This window comes from Mizuhopecten yessoensis, unplaced genomic scaffold (assembly GCF_002113885.1).
Source record: "Mizuhopecten yessoensis strain PY_sf001 unplaced genomic scaffold, ASM211388v2 scaffold8231, whole genome shotgun sequence".
NCBI classification, from domain to species: Eukaryota; Metazoa; Mollusca; class Bivalvia; order Pectinida; family Pectinidae; genus Mizuhopecten; species Mizuhopecten yessoensis.
The window spans coordinates 543,423-567,369 of NW_018407444.1; the positions used below are offsets into that span (position 1 = coordinate 543,423).

General features: G+C 36.4%; 2 protein-coding genes across 2 annotated transcripts in view; one reads left to right on the top strand and one right to left on the bottom strand.

Moving 5' to 3' along the window:
* Positions 1–7,414, top strand: part of LOC110455476 (flocculation protein FLO11-like) — a 30,238-nt gene extending 22,824 nt beyond the window's left edge. The window contains exons 2-5 of the mRNA XM_021505635.1: positions 1,866–2,452; positions 4,031–4,150; positions 5,795–5,917; positions 6,392–7,414. Coding sequence (XP_021361310.1) covers positions 1,866–2,452; positions 4,031–4,150; positions 5,795–5,917; positions 6,392–6,686 — 1,125 coding nt within the window. The 3' untranslated portion in view covers positions 6,687–7,414. The remainder of the gene's footprint in view (positions 1–1,865; positions 2,453–4,030; positions 4,151–5,794; positions 5,918–6,391) is intronic.
* Positions 7,415–20,152: 12,738 nt separating this feature from the next.
* On the bottom strand, positions 20,153–23,358 carry LOC110455477 (keratinocyte proline-rich protein-like). Its single transcript, XM_021505636.1, has 2 exons — positions 23,352–23,358; positions 20,153–21,270 (listed from the first exon to the last, which is right to left on the bottom strand). Exons 1-2 carry the CDS (start codon positions 23,356–23,358, stop codon positions 20,153–20,155), a joined length of 1,125 nt encoding a protein of 374 aa, XP_021361311.1.
* Between the last annotated feature and the right edge of the window lie 589 nt (positions 23,359–23,947).

The window sequence follows — 23,947 nt, forward strand, 5'->3', positions numbered from 1 at the left end:
TTTAATGTATGTGATGCTTCTTTAAGAGTTATAATGCCCTCTAAACTATCAGATTCTATATTATTCAGTTTAGGAACATGAAAGTCATGTAAAAAGTTGTCTAAATTAACATCATCTATATTATCATCATTGGTATATAAAGACTCATAAAATAATTTAACTTCTTTAAGTATCTCATTTTGATTAGTTATTATATCCCCATTTTCTTTTTCTATTTTTGGAATTATTTTTGAGGTATAATTTCTGTTTTCGAGATTAAAAAAGTAGTTAGTTGGCTTTTCTCCCTCTTCAACCCATTTAGCTTTAGATCTAATAATGCTACCTCTTAGTTTATGTAATCTTATATTTTCTAATTCTTGTTTTTTCTCCTTTAATTTATCAAAATCAATATTTTCAACCGATTCTAAATGTTTTATAATATCTTTTAAATTGTTTTCTAAATGGTTCTGTTGTTTTTTCTTATGTGAAGCATATGAAATAGTTTTCCCTCTAATTTCTATTAATAACGTTTCAAAAAACAGCTGATCATCTATAACGAATTGGATCTCAGAGTCCAGAATATTGGATATATTGTGTGGATTATACACTGGAAGAGCATATTGGGTTTTAACGTCTAAAATAATTTTGTAAAAAGTTAGTCAAAACCCTATAACGTGATATCCATTTTCATCGGGAAACCGGTCAATCAGAGATTTTAAGAGATGGTAAGGTGTAAACAATTCAGCTATAGAATTGCGTGATATAAGTATATAATAAGATACAATTAGGGGATAGTACGTTGTTTTGAGTGGCTATACTGGCGATTAGAACATGAAATTTGGTTTTGAACTCGAGACCGATAGGTCGAGAGTTTAAACCAAAGTTCATGTTCTAATCGCCAGTATAGACACGAAAATCAACGTACTATCCCCATTCTAACACACCTTAACACATATACTACGCTAATATGTTTAGAAACATTGTATTTCCTTGTACAAAAGTACGTAGTTAAATACTTTGTGACCTGAACTGGCGACGTGTCAATCTGCAGCGGACTGACCAATCGGAAAGAAGCTTTCAAAAGTCGGTCATTTGGCCCCACCCATACTGGGGAGCGCTTGTTTGGATTGTTCGTGAACATCCTGTTACCGAAGTTTATACGACACATTTGTATTGATATTGACCAAGTTCTTACATTTCCATGTCAGTATGCATGCCAATCTGTGCTTATCGACAAAATCGGCGATTATTTATATAGATTTGTTAAGAGTTTTGTGTAAATGCATACGACACATGTGAAATGTTTCATTTGATTTGGGATCTAAATATATGCCTTCACACGGATGGAACGAACGTTTCAGTAATAAATGGAGGTAAGACCAAGGAATGAGTACTTTTTACTTTTTAATTCATTCAACAAACACATTTCATCGGTCGTTTCTGTTCTGTTGTCTGCTAGCCTTATCAGCGCGATTTCGCTGAGAGGCGAGCTTGACGCCATATTGTTTTGGTTTGAAACGGGGCGTGGCTTAAGGGCGATGGGAGGAGCTTAACAAGATTTATCATGATTCTATCGCAGATTAGAACATGGTCCGTATCCAATCAAAACACGCCTTGCAAACGAATCGTGTTAGAATAAGGGATATATTGATTTCTTTTTTGTGATATAGGGATACCAATTCACTAATGTAGCAACAAATCCTTTGATCTGCGAGTCAATAAATAGGCGACATTATTTATAATTTGCTCTATTACTGTTTTGTTGGCAACTGGGTAGGTTCTTGTTTTTGTTGATGTATTTTGTTTTATTGACTGATTTTAGTTAACATTACATTCTAGTTTTGTGTACGTTTTATTAATAATGATGAACTATCTTAAACCTTCAGGTGGCGATACCGATCCTGCTTCTCTGCTCCGCGGTTATCAGAAGAACTGATGGATGGGGAGCAGAGGTGACAACACCTGAAGGGGCTATAGATTTTGATCCAGATGACAACAAACCTGACCTTGACGTTGAACCACCTCCTCCAACTACTACAACTACTACTACAACTACCACTACTACTACTCCAACTACTACTACCACCACTCCAACTACTACTACCACCACCCCCACTACTACTACCACCACCCCGACTACTACTACAACCACTCCAACTACCACGATAACCATCTTGGATATTACTACCACCACTCCAACAACTACTACAACAACTCCAACTACTACTACCACCACCCCAACAACTACTACAACCACTCCAACAACTACTACAACCACTCCAACAACTACTACAACAACTCCAACTACCACTACCACCACTCCAACTACCACTACTACAACTCCTACTACTACCACTAGTCCAACAACCACTCTCCCGAAAAAGAACTGTAGCATCAACGTAGATGATGAATGCTTAGAGTCAAAACAGCTGTTATTGGACCTACCAGACACAAAGGAACTCCTTATATTCCAGTTAGTTTATTCTGTTTTGTTTTATCATTTTATATCTATTATCGCACAAGTCGTCTATCAAACGTAATGTATGATTTAGAGTCACTTGTTTCAGAAAAATGAGGTACTGAATAATAAAGCAAGAAAAAGATGCTGCTACGTAATATATAAATGGACCAGGTAGTAAATTCAACAGTGTAGATAAGATGAGGTTGTCAGGTTTTCGGAGCAACTGCTTCTGTATCGAGACACAGAAACCACGGAGCACTAACATTACAATAAAGAATAGAAATGATATACGATATTAATAATATTTTAAAACAATAAGTCCCACTGTTAGCGTAAGACGATGGCAGAATTTACAATGGAACGTATCATTGACCAATGATACTGTGTGTGCGAAAAACGACATAGAGATAACATTATACAGAGCGCGGAGAACAGTTCTGAAGCTGGAAAAAAACTGACACGACGATTTGTCTAGCTATGATTAATTGGTTATGGAGTAGAATATCTTATAATAAGCACATACATTTTAAATATTTGTTGTTGCGAAAGATAACATTTTTAGTGAGGACAAGAGAAATACGTATTACAAGTTAGTGACGAATTGACACAACGAGGAATAAGTATTACAAGTAAGTGACCAAATAACACAACGAGAAACAGATATGTCCCACTAAATCTGACGGCGTGTGTCAGTCTTATACACTGACACGTAGCAGCAAGCGTAAAATCGCCAGACTAATATCAGTGAACCAGCTTGCCAAATACCGACCGGGAAGGGCAACAAACGGACAATAACAGTTTATTGTTCGTTCATACATCGAGGGTACTGGCTTTGCATTTTGGTGATCCAATACCTTTCCCTCGAGCGCCGTCTCGATACATTTCAGGTTAGGTATTTATCTATGGGAACCACCTGTATCTTTACAACTATAGCTATGTGGGTTAAAGTGCCTTGCCACATGAAATCTGGATTGTTCTGCTAAATGGAGCAGCAGTAGTTGTTATGCACTCACATATTGCATATTACATTTTTTGCAAGTTATAAGATGTGTCTTTGTCTCCATAAATTTGACAACATCATCTTGTCTACGCTGTCGGAAAATCTTCCTCCCATACATACTCCAATTTTGAGTAATCTGCATCCCACACACATACGTTTGTAAGGATTTGGTGTTATATTAATATTTACCGTTTATATTACTTCTTTGACCAATAATTTAGTGTCAAGATCGTGGAAACACTGCCCAGCTCAACGTGTCGATACCCGTTATTTATTATGTATATTACAATTCCCAACCCTTCGGTAAATGTCGTGTTTGTTTGTTGATATATTTTTTTTTTTTTTTTTTTTTTTGATATCAGAGTAATTTTTCTTACCAAAGCACTTCAATATTAAACTGAGATTTTGGCAGAAAATTGCTTTAAAAGAAAATGGATTTTTTAACATAGAATAAAATGCATCACTAAATTTAGATAAGTTATTCAATTATATATCAAGAAAACATTCATAAAGACAACCAAGAAAAAAAAGGCGAACTTTTTCTATGACGCAATAATGGTTTTTGAAGTTGTGGTCCGTATAAATTGCAGAATACGTCTGCGTTACGCCTTGATGTTGGATAAGCAAGCCAAGCTCTTCCTTCTGCAAATACCTGAGCCTTCAGAAGATGATACCGAGACCAAGTGTATATTTGACCAATCAAATGGAAGGTATGTTTAACGAAACAAAAAATAATAAAACACTAAAAATACTGTACTCTAATGTTGTATTTCAATGTCAGCAAGGATTGGACGCTCCAAGCAAGAGCAAAAGAACGCATGTACTGGTCAATCTGAGAACACTGAACACACAAGCAAAGTAAATGAGAGCATATCAATGATTTTGCAGTGGGATAGATGTAAACAAATCATTTAAATTTCATCTTTGTATCTCTGAATTTCGATTTTGTAACCCACACTCACACAAACAATTGTTTTTTTTCTCTACGGGACCCTAATGCTCTGTCTAGATATAACAACAGCTGTTTCGTCCTTCTTTGACTAATCGGCGATGCTAGGGGCCACAAATTGGAAATCAGAATTGGTCTTAGATACCTGAGAGTTCGAAAAGGAGATGCATAAAACCCCTTAATTGAATGGATTCCAAAATTGAGATAAGCAATGTTTAACTTCAAATTGCCTAATTTGTAAAGAGGGTATATTATGAACCGTGCCCACTAATCAGAATGCAAACTTAAATTAATCCGTATCAATGTAAACTGAAGTGAAGCATTTTTTATGAAGTTATATTGTTTCGAGCTATAAGATAATAAACCGTAATGAGTACTTATACGAACGTGACTAAAATGTAAACAGATAAAACAGAAGCCACGTTTGACTCTCATTTGGAATGTTTGGATGAGAAGAGGACTATTCCACCATGAAACCAAAGAAATCATAGATATTGAAATTACCATACTCTAAAATGGTCAATACTGTTATGTAAGAGGGAAGATCTCATTACCTTAGTTTCCGGTACGTTTGTTTCGCGCACCGTTTAAACTGAAAGGTCGCCATCAATGCACGCGGCTAGAGTAACACGACCAGAGAAAATTCTATCTTCTCAGCTCTCACAATGATGTCGACCAGCAATTTTATGTTCTATTCTTACATATCATGTAGTTCCTTTGCGACCTACTGACCTTCACTATGTTTCAATAGTGTCAGGGGCGGCGGTGGCAAATTGGTTAAGGCGTATGACATTCTGCTACCACTAGCCCTCCACTACTGTGTCATGGGTTCGAGGCCTGCGTGGGGAAGTCGCCAGGTACTAGCCGTAGGTCGATGGTTTTTCTCCGGGAACTCCGGCTTTCCTCCTCCACCAAAAACTGACACGTGTTTAAATGACCATAGCTGTTAATGGGACGTAAAACACAAACAAATCAAACCATAGCGTCGTCAAACAAAAGGACAGCGACAAATTTTACGCGACGACAGCATTACTCACAATTTTCAAATGTTTAGCGGACATACCTCCGCCATATGACGTCATTAAAAAACGATGTCAGTAATCATGATAATAAATGTGTTATGTTTAAAATTACGTTGTAACAATACCAAACATGATATAAAGTGAGTACAAACTGATAAAAAAAAATGTTTCACAGTTGTTGCGTGCAACGACTAAATGCACGTGTTTTAGGCTGTACCATCAGTCGACAATTCCAGTGAATCTTCGTTGTATTTTTACATTTTTTGAATGTCATTAGTATAAAGTATGTCATGTACGTATAACCATTAAACTGCTTTCAGATGTGGTCCATAGGTCGGCATCAAATGCTTCAGTAACTATCAATTGCATTTTTTTTCTCTCAGTGAAGGTAATCAATGTCCCTATGACCTGAAGACTATATTCGGATTCTGGAGATATTGGAATGAGCTGTGCGTAGTCGTCTACCCAAAATTACAGAATATAACGTTCGCCAAATGTGAAAGAAGGTGATTATTTTAATTATACGACATTAAAACATTTTGAATTCTATATCTGAACTTCCTATGATATTCGAAATCTTTCAAAAAACCTTCAAAAGGCAAAACATAAAAAACACCTCAAAACACAAAGAAAAAGTATCAACAACTTAACAAACAACCTATGTTTTTTTCTCATTTCTCTGTGGGTATGATAAAACTGTCCAGACCTGTTAAAAGAATATTCAAAAATATCCATGTATTCAAATGTGTGTTGATTGTCTTCAAAATTATCTTTGTGCTGTATAAAGACGTATTTTAAAGGATATAGTTCGCACAGTCACAATATTTGTATTTCATTCATCTCTATAAACTTAAGCTAATAATAGTATGTTAGTACTCACATATACATTTGTTTAAATAACTAAATTATTATACTTTCTAATAAATATATTTTATCATTAGAATTATATACATCTTGTACATGTCTTATACTTTACTAAGGGCTGGCTGCTGCGGAAGTGGAACGAAGTGTGCCCTTACCGGGTTTGTCAGGAGGCCCTACCTGATATACTGTGACAGGTATTACCCCTATTGGCACCCTTCAGTTGAAGACAGGACACCGGATGTTATCAGATCAGATATTTTCCTCCACTATGATGTTGACGAAGACGACATACCAAGTTATGAGCTCGATCACGCGAACACCGGTTTAGGTCTGTTCTTCCTCAGGCATGACTTGTTACCTCAGGGTTGTAACTGTTTGATACGAGCGTGCAAGAAATTCACATACGGATAGAAAAAAAACGATTTATTCTCAGCAATGTACTCCCCGCTGTCTGCTTTTGGTGTCAGGGTTTTGCTTATTTTGGATCTTAGCATTTTCTTCAAAATTACCAGTCTATGCCTAAACTATCTCTTAAGCATCCATTGTTTATTTTTAAGTTGAAACATGAATTTCGGCTGTCCTCTTTACGTTTCCATACATTTCGATATAGAAACAATATAAGGTCATCGCTATGGTTCATTTCATTCGTTTTTAAGGAAAGTTTTCAAGAAAAATAAACTATGATAAAAAACTATTTCACTTCCATCATTTATGACTATTCGATCGATATCCATATTAATCAATTAATATATCTGATCAAGTTTAATGACACATAAACACACGAATAATAATGTGCTTAAATTGTGTAAATGCATTTACCATAGCTGAAGGCGGCCAACAACTTTTTAAATCCAAACATCAGTGTTCAATAATCAACACTCCCATACCAAATTTGTAGGCTGAATTCTTTATTTGATTTATTTACACATATATTTTTTCTTAACAGACAGTCCGTTTAAGTAAAGTACTTATCGCAAACGACCATTTTACATCTTTACGGAAATATTCCCATAGAAGGGTAGATTTTGTCAACAATATTCGCAAGCAGGTAGGGACATGGTGTTATGAAATTTCGCGAGACCAAATATATTTCCTCAAAAGTATGTCTGAAAAACACTCCAAAGAAAAAGCTGTTCAAAATCTCCTCAAAGTCTTGTGTTGATAAAATTAATGATAATCTGGTAAAACAGTTTGCCCTTCTTCTTTGTTCAAAAATCTTCTTAGTTTTTTAATTTAAACATGTTGAGAACCATATCAATCATACAGAGATTTCCATCTATTTTCGGTTACACATTACACATATTATTTGTGTCATAGGAACATGTAAGGATATAGGACACATAACCCAGTAGACTTCTGGGAACCAATAACATATGTCTCTTAGCCCTAAAAATCTATGGTTTATGTTAATGACATATGCTGTCTTTACCAATATTCCTGTGATGTCTTTGTAAGAGCTGTTTATGTAACATTGATAGAAATGACATGCACTTAAACGTATGTTTTTAATCTTTCATCAAAGAATATTACAATTCATAAAGTAAATTTGATAAAAAGGGTTCTTACTTCTGAAATCGTTTTGTATTGACATGCATTTAACAGTAAAATAGAATATATATTTTAGTTCCAATATTATACAACGTATATGCATGGCTAGGTAGAATACAATAGAATACTTTCGTATGTAGGGTTTGCCAATTAAATCAGAAGGGAAACGAACGGCGTCAATGTTAATACACTATGTATATTCATAGTTGATGAGGGTGCATTTCATTTGAAAAATCTGGAAGCATAAACCAAAATCACATTATTTATCAAATATATATTACCGACCCCGACCCCCTTCCCCCATTTCCATCCTTTCATAAAAGGGGAAAGGAGTATGAACAGACGTCAAAATATTTGAGTGCTGTTAGGTACAAATGTATGCTGTTTGATGTACGTTTGTTGTACAAATATAACTGAAATTGATAGCATATATATTATTTTGCTCCAATGGGGAAATAGGGGTCGTACGAATGCGTGCTATACTCCGTAACTGATACCTCGTGATATTAACACTTACACTGTAAGTTTAAAATATGCACACGTATTTTATTCGGTGATTCACAAATAAAACAATATTCTGAACCAAGATTTTTCAAAGAAACAAGATTGTCCTGTTATTTTTAAAACAGTTATATATCTTTTAATTGCCATCATGCAGGTATGTATATAGCAGCCTTTGATGTTTTCTAGACATATAAGTAATGATCTTTATTTATTCAACAAGGACTGATCAGATATTACGTGTCTGCACACTGAAACATACCTTAAAGTTCGTTTAGTGGGTTATCTTTTATTGGATAATGAAGAAATAAACAATTGAGAAACATTAAACAGTGTTTTTTTTAATGCTGGGCACTAATCTTTGTCATCACGTTACTGACTGCAGGGACATTGGGCAGTAATATCTTACAAACTTTTATGCTGTTAGCAATGCCAGATTCAAGATATTGTTTTCAACTGGGTATTCCTCATTTTGGAAACAAACCCCTAAAATTATGTGTTTTATATATAATATACTACACAACCCACAAACAATGTATACAATTTTCCATTATACAGCTATATGTAATAATAGTAATAAGAATGATAATTCGAGGTTCTTACCAACCGCTTTATCACAACAGAGCAAAGTATCTTGCTCAAAGATACAGCACAGTGCCGTGCTGTGAATCGAACCCGCAACTGTTCGGTCACGAGCCCGGCATCCGACCTCTTGACTACCGTGGCTCTCGCTAAACCTAGTAGGTTAAGTAGGAAAGTACAGCTACAAGTAGGTTAAACGTTAACGCCTGGTATCTCACAAAGCATCGAACATATTCGTCTAAAAGTCGGTTATCGAATCGCTTAGTTGAGTGCTGTATGTTGTTCCGTATATGCCTGATGAAGCTCTAAGAAAGACTTCGTGAATAATGTATATCTCATATTCAAATTATTTAGATACTTTTACCGAGATGAATTACAATACCATAGAGATACTCTATTATATGTTTATCATGTTGACATTTTTGAACAATTGAGTAATATGTTTAACTGCGAATATAGCATATAATTATCCATTCTATTTCTCGCCGTTATTAATTTGTTTTGCTCCGGTTAAGTCCCGGCGAGGTACGACGGTAGTGTGTGACAGGCCCTCAAAGTAGAAAATATCCGTTATGGTCAGAAAGTGTAAATGTCCGTCCTTCCTTTTCATGGCATTCTACATGTACATAATTAAATTTGGAAACACTTTCGATTTGATTTTCTCAGTCTTTCGACGTTAAGTACCATTGATAAGACCTTTAAAAGGCTTACTTTGCATTTCTTTCTCAATCTACCCATATAACCAAAAAAATCCAATAAGTGCACCTGGGTCAGAAACGTAAAGAGTCAGATTTTCACAAACTTTTACCGTTTGATATAGGAATTTATACTGGACCAGGAATCAAAAGCGATAAGGAAGCCATGAGTTGCGGGGTAAGTTCATCATTATCATCATCATTCAAACAGTGTTTCCTATTAATATCATTGTTTGCTGTATTAAAGGTCCTAGTTATACACTTATTGCACGCTATGAAAAGAAAACGACACTATACTGAACTAGCTAGAGAGATTAAAGACATAATGCAAAGCCCAATTACTAATATGGTGGAAAAAAAATAAAAAGAGAAAAAAATAAAAACTTTTCCCGTTGCCATAAAGAGGTAGAAAATAATTGGCATATATGTGATGGTGTTTAGATACGATCCAAAACGATATTGTGTACGGTGAGGGAATCAAAAATGGAACACTTGTTTTAAGAAAAAATCCAAAAAAAAATCCTATAAAGTTTCTGAAGACATTTTTTTTAATCTAATGAAACAATACATGCATATAGCCTTCTTTTTTTTTTTTTTTTTTCTTGGATATCAACAGAGCGTGTGTCTATTTATAGAGGTCATTAAAGTTAGTCCGATTCTCTTGGAATTGTAAGCTGGTCGAGTACCCAAAATGGAACACTTCATCACATAAGTCAGTTTATGAAAATAACTGACAGCATTTAAAACAAGTTTCTTCATTTCAAAAAGGTTTTGAAAACCTCTGATAAACTTTAATATTTTTTCCCCTAAAGTATTTTTTTGAACATATAGTTTCCCATTTTTAGAAGTATGATAGGATATTTACAAATGTATGCTGTCGCACCTTACTGTTTCCCGGGTTATTTTATCATTTAATTTTTTAAAATTTCAATTTAGTTTATAAACAATGTTTAAGATGTAGGCAGATGAAATTCGCTCAAAATGCTAAAAACTCTTGAAATCTTGATTAGAAATGCAAACACTAATCCCTTATATTACAAAATAAATAATGCTGCATCATATATATCAAAAGTGTTCCATTGTTGGTACCGTTCCATTTTCGGTACTCTCACTGTACGCTTACACGGAAAACGAACGGGAAACTTACTCCTAAATTTAAGGTTACAAATTTCATTCATTTTGCTTGCTATTTGAATCCCAATGGATTTGTTATTTTTTTGTATATTTAAGGCTAACTGTTTTACCGTAAGTGAATCGACACCCATTTGAAATGCCAATACTTGTTCGTTCATGATTCCATTGTCATATTTGTCTGATGCTATCTCGTTATATAGAGGTTATTTCTTGTAGAAATCAGCTCAATTATGAAATAATCCAAATACACTCATCGTACTAAGCAATTAACATATATATGAAAACAAATAACATTGACATTTATTGTGTCAAAACACAACATTCGCCTATGTAGATACTACAATAGAGGCCTGACTACAGAAAAAATCATAACAAAACTGTATTTTATACATGGACACTGTGTGACAAGATAAAGAAATACAATGAAAAAGTGTTACTAGACACTAGATACAAAAACACCGTGTGAGTTAATAAAGAGGTAAACAAAGTGTGAGTAGATGAGATATATAGACACAGTGTGACTAGATATAGAGAAAAAGAGGCACAGTGTGAGTAAATAAAGAGATATATATAGACACAGTGTGACTAGATAAAGAAATACAGTGAAAAAGTGTTACTAGACACTAGATACAAAAACACCGTGTGAGTTAATAAAGAGATATATAGACACAGTGTGACTAGATATAGAGATACAGAGGCACAGTGTGAGTAAATAAAGAGATATATAGACACAGGGTGACTAGATAAAGAAATACAGTGAAAAAGTGTTACTAGACACTAGATACAAAAACACCGTGTGAGTTAATAAAGAGGTACAGGGACAAAGTGTGAGTAGATGAAGAGATATATAGACACAGTGTGACTAGATCAGAGATACAATGCACAATGTGACTAGATATAGACACATAGACAGTGTGTTACTAGATATAGACACATAGACAGTGTGACTATATATAGAGATACATATACACAGTGTGACTAGATATAGAGATACATGGACATAGTGTGACTACATATCGAGAAACATAGATACAGTGTGAGTAAATAAAGAGATACATAGACACAATGTGACTAGATATACACACATAGACAGTGTGTTACTAGATAAAGAGATACACAGACACAGTGTGACTATATATAGAGATACATAGACACAATGTGACTAGATAAAGACACATAAACAGTGTGTAACAATTAATAGAGATATATAGACACTGTGATTAGGTACAGAGTTACATGAACAGAGTGTGACTATATATAGAGATATATACACACTAGTTAACCTATAAAGAGATGCAGAGACGTATTGTGAGCAGATGAAGAGATATATAGAGACAGTGTGACTGGATATAGAGATACAAAACACAGTGTGAGTAAATAATGAGATACATAGACACATTGTGACTAGATATAGAGATAAATAGACACAGTGTGAGTAGATATAGATGGTCAGGGATGCTACTATCAAAAAAGGAAAATTCAAGACAAAATAAATTGTAAGGGTGTGACCAACATCTATAATGCTAGTTATTGTCAAAAAAAGTAAAACAGTGTTCAGCCCCTATGTCTGCATTGCCTTTCATTATGATATCTCCAAACCAAGTTTCAATTATTTTCAACCAAAACATAAGCAAATTAAACCATATTAAAAATAGCCCTATCCCGCGGATAAATAGGTCATCCACCGTCACGCATCAAAACAGTATATTATATTCCGTTATCAAATAAAAACACTCAACAAACGTTATATAAGCCTAAAGCACTTTTGAACGTACAACGTGTATCTTACCAATTCGTCGTTAAACGTGTCGATTTGACATCGCACTTTTGTCCTGAAGTCCATTAATAATATATAGTGGTTATATATGATTTTTTTTCAGTGTAAAAGTAAAATTCATTTCTATGTTTGACTATTCAGATTTTGAATGTTTAGTGGATAGACTTACGACAAGAAACTTAATTTAAAGTCGCATACAAGTTTACGACACACGACATTCAGATTTTGAATTATAAGCGGCCCGTAATTCGACATTCAGATTTTAATTTTATATTATTACACGATTTTCCCCAATCTATTACATAATTCTCAGATACAGATAACCCCTAATAACTTAAAACTCGAAGTGTATTAAACTTAAACGTGTCACTTTGTTATAGCCTTACATCTGGATAAGTATAAGTATCATGGTTTTGTGATTAGAATGTTGCTTTTCGAAAAAGTCCTTACGTTTTTATCGGTAGAATAAAGCATCCAGAGTATGTTTCTGCCCCCCCCCCNCACACACACACCTACCTCGACGTTCCCTCACATACAAATAATTCACAGCGGATTCCGCTAGATTATAACTCTTTCTAAATGAGCGCCTCCCAAGGGATGAAGACAATGGGTTTTGTCTCCATTCCGGGCCTTAACCTATGTCCTTAAAAACTACAATTGTAACCCATTGTCAGTAATATTTAAAACCAAGCATCTCAGACTAATTTACTATTCCCGACTCAAATAACAAATACCACATCAGGTAACTGTAGGTGGTATTCTTAATAAAGAAAGTGCGCCTTATGTGATAAAAAACATATATTTTTCTTGTACTAGACATCAGTTAAATTTGACCAACACATAAACGGTAGCACTTTTTTCTGTAAGAAATGACAACTAAACTCATATGAAAGCATCAATGAACTAACATAGGTTTACTGTAAAGACTAGCATGGAGTATGGTTCAATATATAAGGCTAAGTTACATAAAACGTAAAGGAATAAAAACGAACTCGTCAAAGACAGATTAACTCTAAAATGACTATACTGCAGATGTAGCCAATCGGTTGTTTCTTCTATCATATGTCCAAATATGTCCTAAGCTTATTAACTAAGCTCTTAGTCAATGTGAGTCACGTATTTTTTTCTCTAGCAAAACAGTTTGTTGTCACAGATCATCACTAAGACCAAGGACCTTGCTGGGAGTGTTTTCACTCCATCCTTCTTTCTCGTTAACAGCACATTGTTTCCGGATGTCCTCCCAGCCTAATATCGATATTTCTATAACTGTTGGTTGTGAGTTTTGTTATTTTTGTTTTGGTTTACGTCATAACAAAACACTGTTCCCTTCATTGACATTTCTTTCTTACATCTGACATTTTCCGTCAGCGTAATCTGTGTGCTTGCCTTGGTTTCTACGTCAGGTTCGAGTACCCCGAGTTCTACATCACAGTCACTTAGCTATGGAATCTTTATTTCGATTCAAGTTGTGCTACATGTATGTGGTGACGCCCTGTACATAACTAAGTGGTCGGAACGTTCCCGGTACAATCTTTCGTCTCTTTTGCACAATCTTCAGACGTTTCAGTTAAGTACACGTTGTAACGTTTAACATTTTGCAGGTCAAAGAGGACTGGAACTAATGTATCAACCGATATTTCTTTCATTTTTGTGTTTATAAGATAGAGCTGTTCAGGGTATGAAAGGGGTGTAGGAATTTCTGTCTTGCATACTAGACCGAGATATCCGTATTTCCGGTGGTACTGGAAATTCTATCCGACCCACGGGTCCAGATCGCTTACACGCACAGAAACAGTGCGAGTAGAAATAGAGGGTCAGGGATGCTACTATGAAGAAAAGAAAAATTCAAGACAAAAAAAAAAATGGTAGGGTGTGACCTAATGGAATTGTCTCCAACTGGAAAAAAGGTGAAATACCCCAAACAGTGTGTATTCGCTTTATAAACAGTTGTGAACGTAACGGCTTTCCGTGGGGTGTTAAACGAACTCACAATATTTTTTGTATAAGTCTAAACAAATTGCCATCCTTTGACTGGCTTTGATTCTAGCATATTTCGTCTAAAAATAGAAATTGTTAAATTCTTACCCTTTTGGGCCCTCCACTCCAGCCCCTATGTCTGCATCGCCATTCATTATGGTATCTCCAAACCAAGATTAAATTATTTTCAACCAAAACATAAGCAAATTAAACCATATTAACTTGAAAAAAGGCCCCATCCAGCGATTAAATAGGTCATCCACCGTCACGTATCAAAACCTTTATATTATATTCACACTATCAAGTAAAAACACTCAACAAACGTTATATAAGCCTAAAGCACTTTTGAACGTACAACGTGTATCTTACCAATTCGTCGTTAAACGTGTCGATTTGACATCGCACCTTTGTCCTGAAGTCCATTAATAATATTAAGTGGTTATATATGAGTTATTTTTCAGTGTAAAAGTACAAGTCATTTCTATGTTTGACTAGTTGTAAATGTGAAATTTGCTTTGCATACGTCATTCAGATTTTGAATGTTTAGTGGATAGACTTACGACAAGAAACTTAATTTAAAGTCGCGTACAAGTTTACAACATACGACATTCAGATTTTGAATTATGAGCGGCCCGTAATTCGACATTCAGATTTTAATTTTATATCATTACACGATTTTCCCCTATCTATTACAAATTTCTCAGATACAGATAACCCCTAATAACTTAAAACTCGAAGTATATCAATCTTAAACGTGTCACTTTGTTATAGCCTAGCATCTGGAGATAATAAGTATCATGGTTTTGTAATTAGAATGTTGCTTTTCGAAAAAATCCTTACGTTTTTATCGGTAAAATAAAGCATCTAGAGTATGTAACACAATGGGTTTTGTCTCCATTCCGGGCCTTAACCTATGTCCTTAAAAACTACAATTGTAACCCATTGTCAGTAATATTTAAAACCAAGCATCTCAGACTAATTTACTATTCCCGACTCAAATAACAAATACCACATCAGGTAACTGTAGGTGGTATTCTTAATAAAGAAAGTGCGCCTTATGTGATAAAAAACATATATTTTTCTTGTACTAGACATCAGTTAAATTTGACCAACACATAAACGGTAGCACTTTTTTCTGTAAGAAATGACAACTAAACTCATATGAAAGCATCAATGAACTAACATAGGTTTACTGTAAAGACTAGCATGGAGTATGGTTCAATATATAAGGCTAAGTTACATAAAACGTAAAGGAATAAAAACGAACTCGTCAAAGACAGATTAACTCTAAAATGACTATACTGCAGATGTAGCCAATCGGTTGTTTCTTCTATCATATGTCCAAATATGTCCTAAGCTTATTAACTAAGCTCTTAGTCAATGTGAGTCACGTATTTTTTTCTCTAGCAAAACAGTTTGTTGTCACAGATCATCACTAAGACCAAGGACCTTGCTGGGAGTGTTTTCACTCCATCCTTCTTTCTCGTTAACAGCACATTGTTTCCGGATGTCCTCCCAGCCTAATATCGATATTTCTATAACTGTTGGTTGTGAGTTTTGTTATTTTTGTTTTGGTTTACGTCATAACAAAACACTGTTCCCTTCATTGACATTTCTTTCTTACATCTGACATTTTCCGTCAGCGTAATCTGTGTGCTTGCCTTGGTTTCTACGTCAGGTTCGAGTACCCCGAGTTCTACATCACAGTCACTTAGCTATGGAATCTTTATTTCGATTCAAGTTGTGCTACATGTATGTGGTGACGCCCTGTACATAACTAAGTGGTCGGAACGTTCTCGGTACAATCTTTCGTCTCTTTTGCACAATCTTCAGACGTTTTAGTTAAGTACACGTTGTAACGTTCTTCATTTTGCAAGTCAAAGAGGACTGAAACTCATGTATTAAACGATATTTTCTTTCATTTTCGTGTTTATAAGATAGAGCTGTTCAGGGTATGAAAGGGGTGTGGGAATTTCTTTCTTGCATACTAGACCGAGATATCCGCATTTCCGGCGGTGCTGGAAAATTCTATCCGACCCACGGGTCCAGATGTATTACACGCACAGACTGGCGGGGGAATTAAAGTGACCTTTTGGGGTCACGATATTGTTCCTGACGTCATTTTATGAGGTTTTGGGGTCAGTCATGGTCATTGACGTCATTAACAATTGTCATCCGTGCTGCATATACAACTTTACTAGAAGAGCAGCTGTTTTTACGGGTTTTAGGTAATAAGCAAGAAATAGAATCCATCCCTGATGTGAGGTAAGGATAAGATAATTCAAACCCTCGGGATTAAATATTGATCAAAGACCAAAGCCTCGGGTCTCCTGCTCAATATTTTATCCCTTGGGTTTGAATTACCTTATCCATACATTTACCTTACATAAGGGATGGATTCTATTACTCATACACCCCATTTCACGTGACGTGACGTCACAATTGCTTAACAATGACGTGACGTCACGAATTTGGAACTATCCGATGCCGAAATGTGGAAAAGGTGATGTAATGAAATTAAAACCTTTTGCGATATATTTACCGTACACGTTAGAAAGATGTTATTATTTTTTCTACGCCCACATTGTTTGCAAATATGGGATATGCTTAATCTGGCTCGCTGATTCGTTTTCGTCTAAAAAGCTCAGTGAGAAAATTTATATTTTCAAATTGGTGGCCAGTCCAAACGCATTTTCATGGTTTCTGGGCTTATTCTGGTGGTTGGAATGAGACAAAAATATTTTTTCATGCCAAAGGGTGTAGTTCCAAATTTTGCAAATCCCTCAGCAAAGCCTCGGTTTTTACCAAATTTGAAAACCACTCGGGTGGTATTTCCCTTATCCTACACCACTGAACATGAAAGAATCTTGAATCTTATATTATCTCATTTCCCTGTGTGTACATTTTGTAAGATAGAGCTGTCCAGGGTAAGAAAAGGGTGTAGGAAATGTCTATCTTACACCCCAATTCACGTGACGTGACGTCACAATGGCTTAACAATTATGTGACGTCACGGATCTCAATGCAGAAAAGGCGACGTGATGAAATTAAGACATTTTCCGATATATTACCCGTACATATAGGAAAGATGAGATTAATTTGTCAACGCAAATTTTGCAAATATACGGTACGCTTAGTAAGGCTGTATGATGCGTTTGTATTTAAAAGGCTGCGGGGGGGATAAATAATTTCAAAATAGTAGCCAGTTCAAACGCATTTTTATGCTTTCTGAGCATATTCTAGAAGCTGGAATGAAAGAAAAATGCTCTTTCATGTCCAAGGTTGTAGGATAGTGAAAATCAACCATCGGGATTTTCAAATTCAGCAAAACCCCCATGAAAGCCTCGCGTAGGCTATCTCTGACCTGACCTCTTACATGTACCCGTAAGTTATCAATGGACTGACTTCTAACCTGTGCTCGTGAGTTATCTCTGAACTGACCTTTTACATGTACTCCTGAAATATCTATAAACTGACCTCTTACCTGTATTCGTGAGTTATCTCTGAACTGACCTTTTACATGTACTCCTGAAATATCTATAAACTAACCTCTTACCTGTACTCGTGAGTTATCTCTGAACTGACCTCTTACCTGTACTCGTGGGTTATCTCTGTACTGACCTCTTACCTGTACTCGTGAGTTATCTCTGAACTGACCTTTTACATGTACTCCTGAAATATCTATAAACTGACCTCTTACCTGTGCTCGTGAGTTATCTCTGAACTGACCTCTTACCTGTACTCGTGGGCTATCTCTGTACTGACCTCTTACCTGTACTCGTGAGTTATCTTTGATCTGACCACTTTCCTGTACTCCTGAAAAATCTATAAACAGACCTCTTACCTGTACTCCAGAAATATCTATATACTGATCTCTTACCTGTACTCGTGAGTTATCTCTTACCTGATCTCTTATCTGTACTCGTGATTTATCTCTGAACTCACCTTTTACCTGTACTCGTGAGTTATCTTTGCTCTGACCACTTTCCTGCACTCCTGAAATAACATGTACTCCTGAAATATCTATAAACTGACCGTTATCTCTGAACTGACCTCTTACATGTGCTCGTGAGTTATCTCTGAACTGACCTCTTACCTGTACTCGTGAGTTATCTTTGCTCTGACCACTTTCCTGCACTCCTGAAATATCTATAAAATGACCTCTTACCTGTACTCGTGAGTTATCTCTGAACTGACCTTTTACATGTACTCCTGAAATATCTATAAACTGACCTCTTACCTGTGCTCGTGAGTTATCTCTGAACTTACCTATTATCTGTACTCGTGGGCTATCTGTACTGACCTCTTACCTGTACTCGTGAGTTATCTTTGATCTGACCACTTTCCTGTACTCCTGAAAAATCTATAAACTGACCTCTTACCTGTACTCCTGAAATATCCATATACTGATCTCTTACCTGTACTCGTGAGTTATCTCTTACCTGATCTCTTACCTGTACTCGTGATTTATCTCTGAACTGACCTTTTACCTGTACTCGTGAGTTATCTCTGCACTGACCTCTTACCTGTACTCGTGAGTTATCTCTGAACTGACCTCTTACCTGTACTTGTGAAACATCTCTGAACTGATATCCTACTTGAAAGAAATATCTTAAACTGCAGTATTCCTATCGCTGACGTAGTCTCGTGACAAACTTGATGATCTTTTCAGATAGTTGTTTTGACATGGTCCGGAAAAAGAAATGGAGCATCAGTCCGTTTCCTTGAACTAAAGTACAGTGTTATTACTATTTCAAAACATTAATGCTTAAAACCTGTTCTCCGTTTCCGATATCTTAGGAGGCATGGTAGTCTTGTGGTTGGACGCCGGGCTTGTGACCGAAGGGTTGCGGGTTCGAGTCGCGAAATGGCACTGTGTTGAATCTTTGAGCAAGATACACTGTACTTTACTCCGCTTGTTCCACTCTACTCAGCTGTAAATGAGTACGTGGTTGGGCAGTGCTAGAATTGTTGAATTTTAGCTGTGATTGCCGAAATGGCAGCACCGGCTGTATGCTCCCCAGGGAGTTGAAGATATTGGCTGGTTGCAAAAGTCCCATAACCACGGATAATAATGTTTGAACCGCTATGAGAAAACCTACGAACAAGGTTATGATAAAGCGGTAGATAAGAACCTCGAATGATTATCATTTTTAATTATTTTATATTATTTTGTCATCATGCACATCGATAAAATTCCTTTCAAATAAATTGTTTAGCGCTACTGTTTGTGCCCAATCCTGGCAACAGGACCTCCAGTTGCAAGCGGTAGTTGTTTTGGTAGTGGAACTGGTTCCGGTAACGGTAGTGGTTCTGGAAGCGGAAGTAGTTCTGGTAGCGATAGTGACTCTCTGGTAGTGGTCGTAGTTCTGGTAGTGGAAGTGGTTCTGGTAGTGGAAGTGGTTCTGGCAACGGTAGTGGTTCTGGCAGAGGTAGTGGTTCTGTTAGTGGTTCTGGAAGCGGTAGTGGTTCTATTAGGGGTTATGGCAGCGGTAGTGGGTCCGGTAGCAGTAGTGGTTCTTGTAGTGGTAGTGGTTCTGGTAGTGGTAGTGGTTCTGCTAGCGGTAGTGTTTCTGGTATCGTTAGTGGTTTTGGTAAGCGGTAGTGGTTCTGGTAGTGGTAGTGGTTCTGGGAGCGGTAGTGGTTCTGATAGCGGTAGAGGTTCAGGTAGCGGTAGTGGTTCTGGTTGTGGTAATGGTTCGGGTAGCTCTAGCGGTTCTCGTAGTGGTAGTAGTTTTGGTAGCGGTAGTGGTTGTGGTTGCGGTAGTGGTTCTATTAGGGGTTATGGCAGCGGTAGTGGGTCCGGTAGCAGTAGTGGTTCTTGTAGTGGTAGTGGTTCTGGTAGTGGTAGTTGTTCTGCTAGCGGTAGTGTTTCTGGTATCGTTAGTGGTTTTGGTAAGCGGTAGTGGTTCTGGTAGTGGTAGTGGTTCTGGGAGCGGTAGTGGTTCTGATAGCGGTAGAGGTTCAGGTAGCGGTAGTGGTTCTGGTTGTGGTATTGGTTCGGGTAGCTCTAGCGGTTCTCGTAGTGGTAGTAGTTTTGGTAGCGGTAGTGGTTCTGGTTGCGGTAGTGGTTCTGTTAGTGGAAAAGGTTCTTGTAGCGGTAGTGGTTCTGGTAACGGGAGAGGGTCTGGTAGTGGTTGTGGTTCGGATAGCGGTAGTGGTTCTGGTAGTGGTTGTGGTTCGGGTAGCGGTAGTGGTTCAAGTAGCGGTAGTGGTTCTGGAAGCGTAAGTTTTTCTGGTACTGGAAGAGGTTCTGGAAGCGTTAGTGGTTCCGGTAGTGGTAGTAGTTCAAGTAGCGGTAGTGGTTCTGGCAGAGGTAGTGGTTCTGGCAGCGGAAGTGTTTCTGGAAGCGTTAGTTGTTCCGATAGTGGTTCCGGTAGTGGTAGTGGTTCTGGTATTGATTCTGGTAGTGGTATAGGTTCTGGTAGCGGTTGTGGTTCTTGTAGCGGTAGTGGTTCTGGTAGCGGTAGTGGTTCAGGTAGCGGAAGTGGTTCAGGAAGCGTAAGTTTTTCTTTTAGTGGAAGAGGTTCTGGAAGCGTTAGTGGTTCCGGTAGTGGTAGTAGTTCAAGTAGCGGTAGTGGTTCTGGTAGCGGTAGTTGTCCAAGTAGCGGTAGTTGTCCAGGTAGCGGTAGTGGTTCTGGCAGCGTTAGTGGTTCTGTAAGCGGAAGTGGTTTTGGTAGCGGTAGTGGTTCCGGTGGTGGTAGTGGTTCTGGTAGCGGTAGTTGTCCAGGTAGCGGTAGTGGTTCTGGTAGAGGTAGTAGTTTTGGTACTGGTAGTGGTTCTGGTAGCGGTATGTTTTGTATAATTTATCAATGAATTTTTCCCGTTCATTTACATCGTTGATATACGAATTTAATTAAGGTTCGTGTAAAGTCTGTTTTCAACTAAGTTACAAAAGGTCATATTTTATTGAATTTTACCTCGATAGTCCTTATTTTGGTATCACTTCGATCCTTAGGATATGAGTATCAGTATGTATTAGCTTTCAGTTAAGTTCAGTTCGTTAATATTGTTTTAATTGCATTAATTATACGTTATACAGGAAATGACATATCTACACACAACAGAGTCGATTTGCAAGGAAATATCAGTCAAAATCTTCCTTAGAACTCATTTTAGGTAGTGGGATTGTTGAAAGGTAACAAAACTGCTCCAAAAGACTGATTATCACAACTTCGAGGTCAAGTCATTAGTTAATTTCACCATAAAAAACAAGCCATATTGGAACTACTTTTCTAAAACTATGGAGGCCCATGTAGTGTAATACCAAACATCATATTTTTCTAAAACCACCTTTTTAACCGAAAAATAATGCATGATATGTATGTTATGGTTTGTTAAAAAAAAGAGTCATTAACAAATATAAGATCCCAGTAGTTGATTTATATTGATAATTACATTAATTAGCATATTACATACACATACAAGACTTTTGAATCATGGTATTAAACAATATTTACATTTGCATGGCATTATCACTATATAATCTCTTTGAAAGCTGTGTCGTTGATGAGAATTTAATTACCATGTATCACGAGACACAATTCTTAGCGTATTAATACAACACTAACCGGAACTACAATATCCAATATAAATAAACATGACGGCTGCTGAAATATCGCTGGGCATTGTCAGATTTGACAATGTCATTGTAAATTAATGTGCAAAATCAAAAATAGAATAAAAAAACAATTTTATTACAACGAAAACAAGACCAGGGTCTGCAATATCGGACAAAATGCACATCGGTTGAAATCACCAATGCCGGCAATGGAAACGATTTTAACGCTCATGCAATTTATCAGAAATATCGTCTGTTACACTGCACTGATCAACAGGGGTTCGTTACAAATGTCTGAAATACATATATTCTATAGACTTACTGATACATATGTTACAGACCTACTGATATGAGTCACAGCACACATAAACACATCAGACATTTGTAACGAACCTGTGCTTCGTCGCAAGATCACTCCCTTCAAACGCTATCAGTTTCACGCGTCTCGCGTCCACCATTCCTCAGTTTCTGACGACATGTCAAATAACGAGGATGTTGTAGAATCTACCGACTGTTGTCAGGTTCCCATACAATCAACAAATACATTCACGCCTGGATTCTTCACAAAATGAGCAAAGAGAAAAGTTCAAATTAACTTCCAAAAATAACTCCCTCGTGGAGGTCAAGGTCGGATTTACGGTGTTCACTGTATTTGTCCATGCACGAAATTTATTACGGGGGAAAATCGAAACAATTTCAAATCTAACTTTCAGCTCAGAGTTCTATTGATAAACTTAAATCACCCTTTAGACATATCATACGCAATTGTATTGATACTGAATTGTGGAATAAAATTGAAGTATTTTTTAATATTTCAAAGTTGATCGAAATTGTGTGGACTGTCGATAAGGCGGGCATTTTTAATTTTGAACATAAACTATAAGTTAAAATAGAACAAAAGACCCAGAGAAAACGTAAGTATAAGTATTGGACTGTTTTTGTATGGTATTTATGATCTATTTGAATGACACAGCTTTGCAATTAAACAAATCATAACGCGCTAGCGCGCATTATGTTGTTTGCTTGCAAAGCTGTGTCATTCAAATAGATCATAAATACCATACAAAAACAGTTCAATGCTTAAGTAAACCTAGTTTCACCTTATTACATGTCAACGGAATAGTAGGGTGGCGATAATGTGGCATATTTATAAGCTACAAGGTATATTTGTAATTTTTGAATAATAATAAATACCAATTCTTCAATGAAATTGACATAAATGCCATACATAAAATTTCAGGTTGATGTATTGTGCTATCAGTTTTGCGGTTGGATCATGTGTCAAATTTCAATTTGATTACCATTCATCATTATTGAAGCTGTTGGAATAATCGCATTTCTTCCAACGTAATCAAAACATTGGCATATTTACCAATAAAACAATATTCTAGTATAGTTTACTTTCGCGATGGACTATTCCGGTACGGTTTGAGTATTCCAGTACATCACACGCGAGTGTTCAAACTTTGGAATGTTGCTTGACATGCAGTTGCAGACGTGAAAAAAAACTTAAATGTTGTTTGCTTAGTGAGAAAGATAGCACGACAACATCACCATATCATAATTGTAGCTACCAATATTTACAAACACACAATGATTGGGTTACTGTCAGGCAACCAAGTAATCCTGCAAATAGTCAATACTGTAAACCTTGTTATCCCTTTCATAGATATTTCTATACACTGCATCATCAAATCCATCATTCCTATAAAACTGAGTACTGTACAGTTGTAGATTGCCACTTTATGTGTTTCAATGTCCTCTGGTGGAAAATGAGTCGTTAGACAAATTCCATTCAATGTTCTTCGTGTATTTCTGGAATAGACAATAACAAAGCTAGGTGTTAAAAGAAATATCTTGATATTTCGTAAATCTGGGTAGATAAATACATATAATG